The sequence below is a fragment of the Octopus bimaculoides genome, chromosome 6, assembly GCF_046866305.1.
Source record: "Octopus bimaculoides isolate indiv1 chromosome 6, ASM4686630v1, whole genome shotgun sequence".
Lineage (NCBI taxonomy): Eukaryota > Metazoa > Mollusca > Cephalopoda > Octopoda > Octopodidae > Octopus > Octopus bimaculoides.
The window spans coordinates 88384215-88400336 of record NC_142933.1 but is presented as its reverse complement, the minus strand read 5'-3'; the positions used below and the strand labels follow the sequence as shown (position 1 = coordinate 88400336).

The 16122-nt window shown below is 38.3% G+C and overlaps 1 protein-coding gene across 2 annotated transcripts in view; it reads right to left on the bottom strand.

Annotated features, from left to right (window-relative positions):
* The window catches only part of LOC106869362 (putative ATP-dependent RNA helicase DDX46), a 32734-nt gene that overhangs the window by 8728 nt on the left and 7884 nt on the right, over nt 1-16122 (bottom strand). The window contains exons 4-14 of one of the 2 annotated variants that reach the window (XM_014915084.3): nt 15718-15780; nt 10803-11027; nt 10311-10391; nt 9049-9165; nt 8035-8100; nt 6966-7062; nt 6320-6440; nt 4662-4837; nt 3678-3878; nt 2420-2502; nt 886-1050 (exon numbers count right to left, since the gene is read on the bottom strand). In XM_014915084.3, coding sequence (XP_014770570.1) covers nt 886-1050; nt 2420-2502; nt 3678-3878; nt 4662-4837; nt 6320-6440; nt 6966-7062; nt 8035-8100; nt 9049-9165; nt 10311-10391; nt 10803-11027; nt 15718-15780 — 1395 coding nt within the window. The remainder of the gene's footprint in view (nt 1-885; nt 1051-2419; nt 2503-3677; nt 3879-4661; nt 4838-6319; nt 6441-6965; nt 7063-8034; nt 8101-9048; nt 9166-10310; nt 10392-10802; nt 11028-15717; nt 15781-16122) is intronic. The other variant, XM_052968676.2, reaches the window with a different exon arrangement.

Below are 16122 nucleotides of genomic sequence, written 5' to 3'. Positions count from 1 at the left end.
GTACTTTATTTTGATGACTCTGGAAGGATGAAAGGCAAAAGTTGGTTGGTACTGATAGAATTTGAACTCAAAATTAAAGAGCCAGAACAAATACTGTAAAGAATTTTTCTCTGACAATCTAACGAGCTCGTCAGCTCACTGCTTAAAAAACAACAGCATAAAGATCTTTCTATTATAAGTGCAAAACCTGAGATTTTGTGGGGGCAGGGTTAGTAATTTATATCACTGTCTCTGCTTTGTTTGCTGAGCAGTTTACAGAGTATACTGGGGGCATTTACATGGTATCAGCTCTAGTGAGGTTGCTTTGTACAAGCACTTAGTAGTAAAGTCCTCACTACTCTATGATGTTATTTGCTGAAGGCAGAAATTCAGAAGTTGAATAATAAAAAGATTGATGAGAAAAAAGGAAGGATGGACAGTATGATGGTAGAGACAGTGTTTTATTTGCCACCAAAGTGACAGATGAAGGAGACATTACAATAACAAATTATAGAAATTATAGTAGGTAGAATTGATTATGAAAATCCAAGCATGGCAAACATCATCATCATCATCATTGTTTAACGTCCGCTTTCCATGCTAGCATGGGTTGAACGATTTGACTGAGGACTGGTGAAACCGGATGGCTACACCAGGCTCCAATCTGATTTGGCAGAGTTTCTACAGCTGGATGCTCTTCCTAACGCCAACCACTCCAAGAGTGTAGTGGGTGCATTTACGTGCCACCGGTACGAAGGCCAGTCAGGCGGTACTGGCAATGGCCACGCTCAAAATGGTGTATTTTATGTGCCACCTGCACAGGAGCCAGTCCAGCGGCACTGGCAACAACCTAAACAAACAATACAAGAACAAAATGAAAAAATAATAAAACAGAAAAATACTAACAACATGTTGTTCAACGTCTTTACATACAACACTACGACCTCCAACTTGTACTTCAATAGGTTTTGTGAGGATGTGCCGGGCCAGTGCCTCCATTTGTCGGGGAAATGTAGCTGAGAACATAACAAGCTGGCGATCTGGTCGAATGTTATCCACAATCCTCATCACCTGGAGGGAAAAAAAAAAAAAAAAAAAAATACAAAATGATAAAATTGGCAAAAATCAAACATTATAAACATGATAGAAAACAAACAAAATGACAAGCTAAAATCCTTTTCCATCTAATTTCTTTTTTTTTTTATCTCACCATTTATTTTAACTTGTGGCAGTTCAGTTCAAAAAATTTACATATTTGTAATAACTTTTGAAACATACAAATAAAAAATCACAATTTTTGAAAAAAAAAAAAAAAAAAAAAAAAAAAAAAACAGTGGTGGTTAATTAATATCAGCAAAAATCAAACTTTATTAAGTTTGCAAAATTGAAGAAGTTTGTATGCTCTAGGAAGATGCATGTTCTAATATTCCACACAAAGGAAAGGGGTTTTGAACTCCCATTTCCCATCAACATATGAACTTATAGAGTTTATGAATACTGTGAGACACCTTGGGAAAGTATTTTCTACTGAAGCCGGTGGACCAATATTTTTCTTCTTTAGTCAACATCATAAAGCTGGAATTAAGCATGGGCTTTTAAAAGCCAGCTACCCCTACCTGCCACCCAAGGTTTAGCTTAGGGCTCACATTTACTCAAAAGCTATTGCAGTAAATTCAAAATCCTCAAATTGTCACTCCACAGTATATATACCTGATCAGATAGTAACACATACTGACAGGGGTACTTTGAAATCAGGATTACCTTTCTGATACATTGTTCTATTGGATTAATTAATTAATATATTAACTATTCTAACAGCTAATGTGAAACCTCTAAAAAAAAAGAGGCTTGAATCTACTAGTTATAGCAGATAAATCTTCCTCAAATCACACCCTATCTTGTCGACTCAGCCATCCATTCTTCCTTTCTTGTACTATAATGCTAATTGTTGTTTGTTCCTTCTTGAGCCATGCCTGGCTCATAAGGGCCAGTTTCCTGGTTTCATTGGCGTATAGGTTACTCACCTGGACGGGACACCATTCTGTCACAGGTGAGCTGCTAGATGCAGGAGGAAAGAGTGAAAGAAATTTCTGGCGAAAGACTCAGCAGAAGTTCGCCATTACCTTCTGCCAGAGCTGTGTGTGGAGCTCAGGTGTTTCACTCATAAAAACACACATCACCCGGTCTGAGATTTGAACCCATGATCCTTTGACCGCGAGTCCACTGCTCTAACCACTAGGCCATGTGCCTCCACATAATGCTAATTATTTTGTTATAATTAGTTTCAAATTACTAAAAATACTAAAAATCTCCCAGCAAGCCATAACCAGAGCAGCAAGTGTTAATAAAGAAATGTCTTGAGAAGTGAGGAGAAGAGAAAAACAAAGAAACCGACAATTTAATAAATGCAATTAAATATCAAAGAACATGCTTAGTTTACCTGTGGTTCAAAGCCCATATCGAACATACGGTCTGCTTCATCAAGGACTACATAGGTACACCGGCGGAGATTCGTTACACGACCTGGTAATTAGTCAAACAAAGATAATAGCAATAATAACAATCCTGGCAAATATACAAGCCAATGAGGGAGCCTCTGTTTCATTACTGAATCTGCTAAATAGAAACAGCAGACAAATCTCCCTCAAATCACTATTGTCTTAACAAAGAAAAAAATTACATGTATTGGATAATATAAAGAGATACGATGGTTATGGGACTAAAGAGCAACAGCAATGACACTAACAACTTTATGGCCGATGTACAAATCATCATCATCATCGTTTAACGTCCACTTTCCATGCTTGCATGAGTTAAAGATATGTCTGAATATGTCACAGTACTCTTTTACTTGCTTCAGTCATTTGACTGTGGCCATGCTGGAGCACCGCCTCTAGTCGAGCAAATCGACCCCAGGACTTATTCTTTGTAAGCCTAGTACTTATTCTATCAGTCTCTTTTGCCAAACCGCTAAGTTACAGGGACGTAAACACACCAGCATCGGCTGTCAAGCGACGTTGGGGGGACAAACGCAGACACACAAACATATACACATACACACACAAACACATATATATATATATATACACACATATATACAACAGGCTTCTTTCAGTTTCCGTCTACCAAATCCACTCACAAGGCTTTGGTCGGCCCGAGGCTATAGTAGCAGACACTTGCCCAAGGTGCCACGCAGTGGGACTGAACCCAGAACCATGTGGTTCGTAAGCAAGCTACTTATCACACACCCACTCCTACGCCTTAGTTTATACCATGTGTCTCCTTGCATGTCAGAGAGGGCTGGGGACAGGAAGGGAATTTGGCTGTGAAACAGAGATCAAAAAAGAACCTTGATGCGTATGATTAATAACTCCTATGGGGCCCACAAGGCTAACTGCAATTTAGCAATGAAAATGGACTTAAATTGTCAATTATTTCATAGTTAAATTTTGAAATTCCAAATGAGTTTAAATTTTAGATGTGTTCATATGTGGAGGCGTTGGTTCAGTTGTTAGAGCATTGTACTCATTATAGTAATATTGTGGTTTTGATTCCAGAATTGGGAAATGTATTGTGTTCTTGAGCAAAACACTTCATTTCACGCTGCTCTAGTCCACTCAGCTAGCAAAAATGTGTAACCCTGCGATGGACCGGGAAAAAACATTCAAATATACAATTATGCAAGAGGTACAACTTACCGTTGTTAGCTGCTAACATATCAATCATTCTTCCAGGAGTACACACAATGATTTCGCATCCTCTCTTAAGTTCTGCAATCTGTTCAGAGATACCAGTACCACCATACACACACACAGCACGCAGCCCTAATGATTTGGTAAACTTTCGACATTCAGATGTAATCTGCATGGCCAGCTCTCGAGTGGGAGTCATAATCACAGCTACATTATAGAGAAAATAGAAATAAAATAAAAAGCCAGCAGAAAATGAAACAAAGTAAAATATAATCAACATTATTTCTTTGTATTTAAACCAGCCAAATCCGGCCCAAATATTCTACCTGTTTTATGTTGAGATCAACTAGATTGGGTCTCTGACATCTATGGTACAATGTCATTCAAAAAATATAAAATCACATCATTTAAATCTCAAAGGTACAAGATAATGACCAATTAATTCAAAACAATGTCATTAAATAAGCATTATAATATAATTTAATCATCATCATCATCATTTAACGTCGGCTTTCCATGCTAGCATGGGTTGGACGATTTGATTGAGGACTGGCGAACCAGATGGCTACACCAGACTCCAATCTGATCTGGCAGAGTTTCTACAGCTCCTAAGTAGTTCTCCTAAGCTATTCATCTGTATCAAATTGTCTTAGTAGCCACAAGACTACAAAATGTGGTACTCTTGTGAATGCTATGTATAGAATCTTACTCTTAACTAAGTACTTCTGCAGTTGTCTCATTTAGAAAGAGAGGTAATCTTTAACTAGATCTCAATCTTTGCAGCATTAAGCTGGTGTGATTAACCTCCACATGGACAGGGTGTTAACTGTTTGCTAACCACTGGCAGATAATATGGCATTCTAAAGACTCAGATAATCAAAACTCTCATTTTTTGATGGCTAAAAATGTTTTTTTGGTAATCGCTATTTACCCCCTTTTCTTCAATAGAAATCATAAATGAATAACAAAAATGAAAAGCAAAATACTTACATATAGGCCCATCACCTTCCTCAAGGGGTCCCTGATCCATGATGTGCCTGAACATTGGCAACAGGAATGCCACTGTTTTACCGCTGCCTGTCTTGGCAATTCCAATTAGATCTCTTCCAGACATGATTGCAGGGATAGCCTGAGCTTGGATTGGTGTTGGTTTCTCATAACCATGTCTACAGATAAAACATAAACAAATGTACAAAAGCAATAAGACATGGATCACTTTACAAAACATTATTTTATTATGAGCTGAAGCTAAACGTTTCTTATTAAGCAACAAATTTACACACACATTATATTCATGCTTGATCCTGCATAAACCCATACAACTGCATTACACAAACACATATGTAACATATACATCTGTTATACTATCAATGCACAATCACTCACTCACATAGCAATTCACTGTATAATCCAGTGAGGCAGGCTTGACGATGACGACGATAATCCTCCTCTCTGCTGGAAGCACATGGCTTCAAATTTGGGTGATGGGATTAAGTTGATTACATCGATCCCAGTATGCAATTGGTACTTAATTTATTGACCCCGAAAGAATTAAAAAGCGAAGTCAACCTTGGCAGAATTTGAACTCAGAATGTAGTGGAAGACGAAATACCGCTAAGCAATTTGTCCAGCATGCTAACAATTCTGCCAGCTTGCCACCTTGATGATGATGATGATGATGATGATAATAATAATTTCAATTTTTTTTTTTGCCAGAAGGGCATCTTGGGGAAGATGGGGATGAGTCAATTACATCAACCCCAGTGTTCAACTGGTACTTATTTTATCGACCCCCCACCCCCCGAAAGGATGAAAGGCAAAGTCGACCATAGCAGAATTTAGCGATGGGCAAAATACCACTAACCATTTCGTCCAGTGTGTTAACAATTCTACCAGCTTGCCACCTTAATAATAATAATAATAATAAGACCAGATATAGTTGTCAAAGATCATGAAGAAAAAAAATGCTTTCTAATTGATGTATCAATACCAGCAGATGACAACGTTTCTCTAAAAGAAATGGAAAAACTTTCAAAATACAAAGACCTGGAAATTGAGATAACTTGAATGTGGAATCTAAAAACAGAAACAATTCCTATCATAGTAGGTGCCTTAGGTATAATAAAAAAATATTCAGACAAATACATAACAAAAATAGCAGGACTTACAAATATATATAACATACAGAAAATTGCACTACTGGGTACTGCACACATCCTACGCAAAACACTTTCAATACAGTAAACATAAGAGCACCACAGCAAACCACAGCACATACCCAAGGTGCACAGAGCTGCGCTCGGTAGTGAAGTGAAAGCACGTTATAAAAATAAAACTACTGAATAATAATAATAGTAGTAGTAGTAGTAGTAATAATTCCAATTAGATCTCTTCTTGACATTGCGGGGATAGCCTGAACATGGATTCGAGTTAGTTTCTCATAACCATGTCTGCAGTTAATCATCGTTACCATTATCCTCCTCCCCTCCTCCACTGCTGCTGCCAACACCATCACTACCACCACTGCCACCATAACAACTATTTTTCATGGGTTGAACAGTTTTATGATAGTGTGTCCTTCTATATACCTGGAATCAAGAAATGCAAGTTTAACATATTAAAAAAAAAAGTGTATATATTTTACATACTTTTTTAATGCATCCATAATTTTCTTACTAACTCCACACTGTGCCCATGTACGGATTGTTTTCGGGCATCCTTTTCCGTGGACTTTAATTCCTTCTAAGTCAAGACGCAACTCTTCCACTTCTGATAAACGGAAAAGAACAACAATGAAGAGCATTATTAAATGGACGAAAATTATCACGAGAAAACATTTAAAAAGAAAAAGAAAAAAAAAATTAGAGGACTCAGGACCAAAAATAAGATTTAATAAAAGCTTCAAGAATGATATCACTAACACTATAATAGAAGCACATGCATATAAATATATTTCTGGTGACTGCCTGTGTTTAACGAAATACTTAAATAGTTGGAAACCTGGTGCAGCTCTCCGGCTTACCAGTTCCAGTCAAACTGTCTAACCCATGCTAGCATGGAAAATGGATACTAAATGATGATGATGATGATGATAATGAAATGAGAACAAATTTCTCTGTGGATAGGATACAAGCCTATCACAGTCAATTTTTCCCTCCAGGAATTCTAAAAATACAATCTTGTGATATCCACTGTAACTTTAAATAATTTATTGTTGAACAGACAAGAATGACCAGATTACATTGAAATACATTACAACAAAAAAACTGAATCTAAATAGAAAACTGTACATACCAACTTGAGTCATTCTTGCTATTTCTGGCACTTCAACGTAAAAATTCTTTCTGAACGGTGCATAATATATTCTTGTGTGATCCACCAATGTTAGTTCCTGAAGTAGAAGTTGAAATACATGTTTGAGATAATGGAAAGAAGGATAACAAAAAAAATCTATTACTTATTGCAGTTGTCTAATACATAGATACACATTTATGTGTGTGTGTGTGTGTGTGTGTGTGCATGTAAATGCGTACACAAATACACAGGCAGACACATATTCATTTGCTTGAACTTGAAGCATTCTTCAGTTTCTTACTTGTAGCATATTCTTCGAGGTGCCATGAAAGTAGTGCTAGAAACAGGAAAATTGAAGAAGTGCTGGCACAAAGGAATGAGCTTGTTATGAATGGTTAAACTCTATTAATATGTAATGAGTATCATCTCTCTTGCTTGCATATCCAAATACATTGAGTGGTTGTGTGGTAAGTAGCTTGCTTACCAGCCACATGGTTCCAGGTTCAGTCCCACTGCGTGGCACCTTGGGCAAGTGTCTTCTACTATAGCCTCAGACCAACCAAAGCCTTGTGAGTGGATTTGGTAGATGGAAACTGAAAGAAGTCTGTCGTATATATATATGTGTGTGTATGTGTGTGTATATGTTTGTATATGTTTGTGTGTCTGTGTTTGTCCCCCTTAACATCGCTTGACAACCGATGGTGGTGTGTTTACGTCCCTATAACTTAGCGATTCGGCAAAAGAGACCAATAGAATAAGTACTAGGCATCCAAAGAATAAGTCCTGGGGTTGATTTGCTCGACTAAAGGCGGTGCTCCAGCATGGCCGCAGTCAAATGACTGAAACAAGTAAAAGAGTAGAGAGAGAGAAAGAGAGAGAGAGAGAGAGAGAGAGAGAGAGAGAGAGAGAGAGAGTGTCAGTGGATGAGTGTTGTATTGTCAATCATGTACGCTCAATGCAGAAAGTGATTTATTTCACACTGGATACCAAAAAGCAAGATTGGCAGATATACACTAAGGAAAGCTGATAAGAGGAAACTCACTCTAAGTTGCTTTAAAGCTTAACTTACTTTCTTCTTTTTCACCATTCCAGCCATTGTAACATCAAGGTCTTCTTCTTCTTCCTCTGAGGAATACTGTGAAAGAAATAAACAGATCCTAATATGAATATAAGCAAATAGAATGGCAATAAGTGAACATTGAAGTCTCTGTGCAGTTATTTCATCTGCTAGAAACAGCAGCTAAATCTCGCTCAAATTATATCACAAAAAAGCAAGGATACAATGAATATTGAACACCTAGACACAACATTATAATCTGAAAAAAAAAGACAGGATGGTCATGTTTGGAATTCTTTAACATGTCTAGTTAATCATGACTAATCTGGGACTAAACAGCAGCGGCAACAGAATAACATATAAATAACTGCAAAGGTTTTTGTTTTCTCATATATGGAACCACAGTAGCAGTTACACAAAGGGAGTCACAATAAAGCTGGCACACATGTGAAGCCACAATAGAGCCGCCGCAGCAGAATAGTTACACTAATGAAGCTGTTACACCAGTGGAGTCACAACAGAGCAGTCACATCGTTAGAGTAACACTGGAGCAGTTACACCAGTGGATCTACAGCAGAGAAGTCAAACACTTCTGGGAGTTCACACTTTATTTTAAGGATATGGAGCAGGTTTTTGATTTGAGGATAATTTCCTCTCACCAGACTTGGAGACCTTGACAAAAAGTGACAGGCACTTCTTTTTCTCCTCTTAATTCCTTGATGAGAACAATAGTTGCTGCTACCACCACTGCTGCCACCATTGTTTTATGTCCATTTTTCCCTGTTATCATGTGTTGGATGAGCTGTCATGGACTAAGTCAATTCTTACTCCAAGATGGCTCAGAGGATCAAGTCCTGCTCACACATGTTCTTTATGGCTTGGTGCCCTTCTTATCACTAACCACTTAACAGAGTGCACCAACTATCTTACTGAGGGTAAAATTATAAAAAAATTAAACCAAAAAAAAACAAAAACAAAAAACAACAGGCAAAATGTTAAATACTCAAAACCAATTATTTCCTTTACCTCCATTGCATCAACATTATTCTCCATGAGTTCCCCTTTCAGTTTACTGGTATCTTCTTTCTTTTTCACAACAGCTTTAATCATAGTCACTTTATTCTGGGCATTGTTGACACTTGGCTACAAACAGAGGAGAAGAAAATATATAAGTTTTACTGATCATATTAGAAGTAGTGATTTAAAAATGACAGTTATAAAAGCATTGATTGTAGGCCTAGTGGTACTGAAATCATTCTGACATTATGGTGCACTGGAGAACAAACAAGAAATTACTGATGATGATGTCACATGGGAAGTTAAAAATTATTGGTGCATTTAATATGAAATGTTAAAACATAAAGCAAAAAAGAAAAACCCCCAAAAAACAAAAGCAAACAAACAAAACGATACAGAAATAATTAATTCTTAAATGCAGAATAATGCTAACAGAATAACAAGAACAGGATAAAATATCCATATTTTTGCAGAAAAATTTGCTAGCGGCCAGCCATGAGACTCAAACTCACATTCCTGTGATTACCAGTCACAGTGCTTTACCATTAAGCTAAACTACCCACTAACAAATTAATCTGCAATTTTTGGGCTTATAAATCTAGCTTTATAAGATGCGCGTTGTAAATTCAAATTACAATGAAAGTAAACAAACAAAGTTTGCTTTTTTAATGTATTAAAGGTAAACATTTAGCACAAGTGTGGCTGTGATAGGTGCAGATGTGGCTGTGTGGTAAGAAGCTTGCTTCCCAACCACATGGTTCTGGGTTCAGTTCTACTGCATGGCACCTTGGGCAAGTGTCTTCTGCTATAGCCTCAGGCCGAATAAAGCCTTGCAACTGGATTTCGGTAAGTGTCTTCCATTATACGCTTGGGCCAATCAAAGCCTTGTGAATGGATTTGGTAGTCAAAAACTGAAAGGACATGTGTGTGTGTGTGTGTGTGTGTGCATATGCATGCATATCTTTATGTTATGCATTATCCTGTAGCTTTGAGATTTTGGTGATGTGATTATTTTATTTGTAGAATGACATTGTAGAATAGATGTGAGAGATTAGATCTGTCCTACTTGTACATAAAGCAAGTAGAATATTTTGGCCAGATATGGCCAGTTTAAATGCCAAAAGGTTTACAATGACAGTATAAGAATGAGACAGGCAAGAAAGAAATAAGGGAGAGAAAGAGATATAAAGAAGGAGAGTGTGAGTAGAAAAGATAGAGAGAGAAACAGAGAGATAGAGAGAGAACAACTGGGTACAAATTTTTTGTCTTACCCCACTTTCAGCTTTGGGAGCATTATCTTGAGTCTTGTCACTGTTCTTGTCTCGGATTTGTTTAACTTCTTCGTTGACACTCTACAGGAAGAAAGACAAAGGTAAGGTCAAGTAAGACATGTCACAAATCTATAAATTGGATAACATTAAGGATAGCTGACAGGGAAGAAAATTAGGGGCACTGGTGTGTGTGTGTGTGTGAGAGAGAGACTAGAGAATATGTTTCAAAGTGATAGGGAGTGGGAACTATGCAACACAGTGGCAATAAGCAAAAATGTTATCTTGCTTGGAAAGAGGTGAGGGTTGGCAACAGCAAGGGCATCTGGTGGAAAATCTGCCTAATGTAAACCTCATTCAACCCATGCAAGCATGGAAAAGTGAATGTTAAAATGATGATGATGATGATGACACTATGATTATAGTTACCAGCATGCTCGAGATTAATATATCAACAAATACAATAAGCAATATACTCCTGAAATTCCTCCTTACCATCATATAGGCATCAAGAGGATCTATTTCGTCATTAGCTCCATTGATATCTTTCTTCTCTTCTTCTTCATCATCATCATCGTCATCTTCAAGACTCCATTTCTTCGATGGTAGTGCAATGTTGATTGGAATCAGTTCTTGTTTCTTTTTCCTTTCAGCACGCCATTTCTCGATTCGTTCTCGCCGTTTTTGCATCTCCAGTTCCAAACGTTTCTGTTCTTCCTCCTAACAACATAAGAAAATACATATTGTATATATATATAAATATATATAAGAATAATAAGGATGTCTTTTGACAGGATAAATTATTCTTGAAAGAGGGAAAAGATACAATATAATTGACAAGCCATCCCGATATATTACTGCTACCATTTTATGAACACTAATGGTATGATAATCAAAAGTTAGCACTAACAGTATCTGAACTCAGAAATGTGTCCCTCAAAGCACCACTCTCGATACAGTCGCTGTTTCTTTATCATTTCCTCCATCTTTTCCACCCCAATAATTATTTATACAGTTGAAAATCCTTTATCTAGAATTCCAAAATCTGAACATTTTTTGAATGCTGATATGACACACACCACAATTGGAAAGTTTTACAAAGTGCTGGGAAGGCTCCACCAAGTACAACTGTTGTATGCTGTTATGACATATAACCTCACCTAGCTGTTTCCCATCCCTTCATATCTTTAATGGCCATTTTGACCATATGGCTGTCAATTTCAAATCTGGTCCACCCACTTCATAAAATAAGCACAGCATATCTTTGTGTAACATAATTTCTTCACTAATTTTTTAAACAGACTCAAATTAAGTGATTGGCATACAGAAGTTCCCAAAGGAATCTATTGACAAAATCCTGTTATAGCCAGAAGAACTATAATAAACAGGCAGGTGAGGGTGGGGCGGTAGGAGAGACTAAGAACTAAACCCTTATGAATTGACTTGTAACTCTCTCTTTTACTTGTTTCAGTCATTTGACTGCAGCCATGCTGGAGCACCGCCTTTAGTCGAGCAAATCGACCCCAGGACTTATTCTATCGGTCTCTTTTGCCGAACTGCTAAGTTACGGGGACGTAAACACACCAGCATCGATTGTCAAGCGATGTTGGGAGGACAAACATATACACACATACATACACACACACACACATATATATATATATATATATATATACACATACATATATACAATAGGCTTCTTTCAGTTTCCGTTTACCAAATCCACTCACAAGGCTTTGGTCGGCCCGAGGCTATAGTAGAAGACAAGGTGCCACGCAGTGGGACTGAACCCAGAACCATGTGGTTGGTAAGCAAGCTACTTTATTTCATTTCAATTTGCCATAAAGGCAGTACATAGAGAGTACTGCCTTTGGACAAAAACATTAATGAGATGAAATGGATGATAAATATGATGGTATAATGAGAGAAGGCAAAAGCCACCCGCCGAACTTTGCTTCTCTATAACACTGTTCTTTATAAAATTAAATTTTCACATTGAGGCTATGAACCTCGTACATAAAAAGTCATAATTTAAGGCATTTGCCTCTTACGATTTTTCATTACACAATATGAGGCACTCGTCCTCTTAGGTTTTTTCGCCCGATATAGCCTTCGCTTCTCTCAAGCAACACGATGGGTCTGGGTCGGGCCACTCTTTAATACTGAATTCGCCGAGGGGGAAGGAATTCACCAACGCACTTATGTGCCTACTCGACATGACCTCCGCAGACACTTGCGGAGGCCAGTCCGGATCCTTAGTACAGGTGATGACTCGCTCTCTATGACGCTTCCTTTTATTCACAAATTTCTGCAGGGCCCCTCCCTTTCAGAATAGGATTAGCCGATCCTTTTCCTCACAGGGTGAGCCCACAGCTTCTACTGTCGGCAGCACAATTCCCGCTGACCTGCTTTCCTCCGTTGGTGGCACAATTCCCACCAACGGAGTGTCGGGACACGCCGGCGGTGCACTATCGAGCACCGGCTGTGCCTCGTTCTTTTTTTCTTTTTCTTTGGGGCCATTGGAGTAGGGCGTACTTCCGCCTTTGCTGGAAGGTCCTCCTCCTCCCCCACGATTTTCGGTGGGCAACCATTGTTGCCCACCTTCTTCCTTTTTTTCGAGGAGGTTTCCACCTCCTCGACTTCCTCCGTCTCTCCCTCCACTGGAGGACCGGAGGTAACAACATTTGTTAACTGTTCCAGAACCTTACTCTGGTCCTGGGGACAGTCTTTCTTGATATGACCGGGCTTCAGACACCGGTGGCACTTGGGTTTACGTCGCTCAAGAATTACCGGACATTTCTGGCCGTCCATCCTCAAAAAATCCGGAAATACCAGATCCCTGGCTGATTGGGTCCACAGGGTCAAAACCGCTTTTGCCCCAACCCAATCAGCTGTAGGTAACATTTTCACATTTAAGAGCTTGGCTCCACTGCCGCCCAGCCCCCATCGGATAGTATCCTCTATCCAATCAGGTTCTATACCGGGTGGCAGACCACAAATCCAAGCCCTAGTTAATTTCTTCCCACAGTATGTGGGAAGAAACAGAATTTTTTCCCCTTCTAAGGGCTGGCTCGCAAACTTGCGAGCCACCTCAGGGTGTCAAATAGCAACCAAACCGTCGCGTATTTGACACCCCTTGCCATAAACTTGATAGTTGGCAGATATTCTGCTAACTCTTTTTCAATTTCCACTTTGGGAAAGACAGTAATGGTGTCGAGTAACCTAGCGTAGGTCTGCAACACCACCGTTCTTTCCCTGAAATCATTTAACCACTTCTTGGGTGGGATAATCTCCCACTCCACAGCAGTGGCCTTATTTTTCTTTATGTTCTCTGCCATGGTAAAAATGTCCACATAAAAATTAAACAACGAAAAATTTTAAAAACAGGCAAAAAGAGAAAACAGTTCAAAAAAGCGGAAGAAATAAAATAAACAGTTCGTACTAAAAAAGTTCATAAAAGAAGGTGAAAGGAAATACAACAGTTCAGAAAGAATAAATAAAATATAAAGTTCCAGACAGAATAACAAATTTTCAGGCCACAACGGTACTCCGGCCCGATTTGATCCCGGCTCCGCTGCAGTCGTCACTTTGCTGGTAAAAATGAAATCCTTTGCGTAGTTCCACGTGGTGTAGTTCAAAGCAAGAGGAAGACTTTTCTTTAAATCTATTAGCTTTCAAAACTTGGTCTGAAAACAATAAATTCCTTCTCTGTTTTAAACAAAGTTCACAATATTCATTTGTAGTTCTCAATTCACGGCTTGAAACCAACAAACCTTTAGAAACTAAGTTCACAATTTTTGGAGGCGTATTACCTCCAAAACACTCTTCTCACCGCTAAGTGAGACATTAAGCACATCCACAGGTAGACAAATGCGTGGAATTCAGTGGAGACTCTCTGCTCAACATAAATATAAATAAACACGAGCAACAAACCCCCACTAAATCCCAAAAAACACAAAAGTCTTACCTGTAGTTGTACGTCAAAATTCACAAAAAGTTTTCTTCACTCAAAGCTGCTTTTTTTTTTTTTTTGGCTCAAAGTCAAAACAAAAATTTTCGCTACTATGGGCAAGCGAACTCGCCTCCCACAAACAGCGAATACAAAATTTGTTCGTACAACGAACACACAAAAAACTCGCCAAGGAAAGCGAAGATGCCACACCGCTGGACAACAGTTTACTAAGAAATAAATAGAAGCAATAAATTGCTGCCCAGCTGAGCAACAAAAATGACTTACCCCGGCGAATTCTTCAATTTTTTCTTCTATAGATAGAGCCGAAACTCATGTCTATCTTCGTTCACAGCAAGTAGCCAATCATGCGCAGTGAGCAAACCGGAAGTAAGCAAGCTACTTACCACACAGCCACTCCTGCGCCTGTAAGTTAAATTCTTCACAAAATTTTGCTGCTATGTTTTACCTTGCTGACAACATTTTTGTACATGATTTGCATGGCTCTCACTAGATGTTCATCAACACCTTATTTTCTTTATTGACCAACAAACTATAGAGTGTAGTGTCCTGTCAAAAGCCTTTTCCACATCAATGAATGCCAAATGTAGTGGTTTGTTCTCTGCTTCGAATTTCTCCTCTAGTCATCTCTCAAGGAAGAGAGCAACAGTGCTACTTATCCTGATTTCTTGACTAAAATCCAAACTACTTCTCATCCTAATTAGCTGTACTAAACCCTGATAGTTTCATAACTTGGTCCCTCAGTTTGAAGCCTCTGTAATTGTTTCTTTCTGGAGTATCTCTTTTGCCCTTGTAGCAGTTGATAATGATACAGCTATGTCAGTCACTGGGTAGGATTCCTTCCTGCACTACTCGACTGATTATGTGAGTAACTAGTGACTATTTTACTTTGTCAAATATATTTAGCGTCTTAGTTGATTCTCTGAAGTATTAGCTACTTTCCGCATCTTCAAATTTTTAATGGCCATTTTGACCATATAGCTGTCAATTTCAATAGCTGGTCCACCCACTTTATAAAATAGGCACAGCATATTCTAGTGTAACATAAAAGGAAATTAAAGGGGTTGATAATTAGAAGAGTATGTGGCTCTACAACACTGCCTCAAAAAGCCTTTCCAACCCATTCTAGCAAGTAAAAGTGGATACAAAAATGATGATGACGATGATAATGATGGTAATGCTGATGATAATAGTCCCTCTATCGGGTCTACTTGGGACAGTCCTCTTCTTCCACAAGTATTCCCTTCCCCTCAGTCAGCAACCTCTTATAATCGCATTTCTATGCCTCCCTTTTTTTTTCTCAGCGTCAGTGAAGGAGAGTGTGCTGTTATTATCATTGGGTACACATTTCTCACCAACCACGACTGAATTCATACCGACACATCATTTTATAACAAAAGACACCATCACTTAATAAGAGATCTATTCTACTACACTCACCTGACCCTCCGGTCCTCCCAACCCCGAAGGGTTTCCATAGACTATGGGATCAACTTTTCCTCCCTGTAATAGAAATATTTATAAATGAGTACCCCACAAACCCCATAGCTGTATATCTATTATGATTGGTATACAATATTTATATATCATTTTATGATTAAGTACATCATAATTGTATATTAAATATCATTTATTATACCATATCATTTCATTGAGAGCTTATGAATTTAGCATATTATCACTGTATACCATTTTATCAATGGACATGCCATAATTGTATAAGTGACAACAGCCCATAAATCCATTGCTTCATTCTAGATTCAATAGTGTTAAGTAGATGAGAGGCTAACATTCCCTTGGATAAGATTTTCATTCTACCACAAGTAATATTTCCCAAAGATCTGA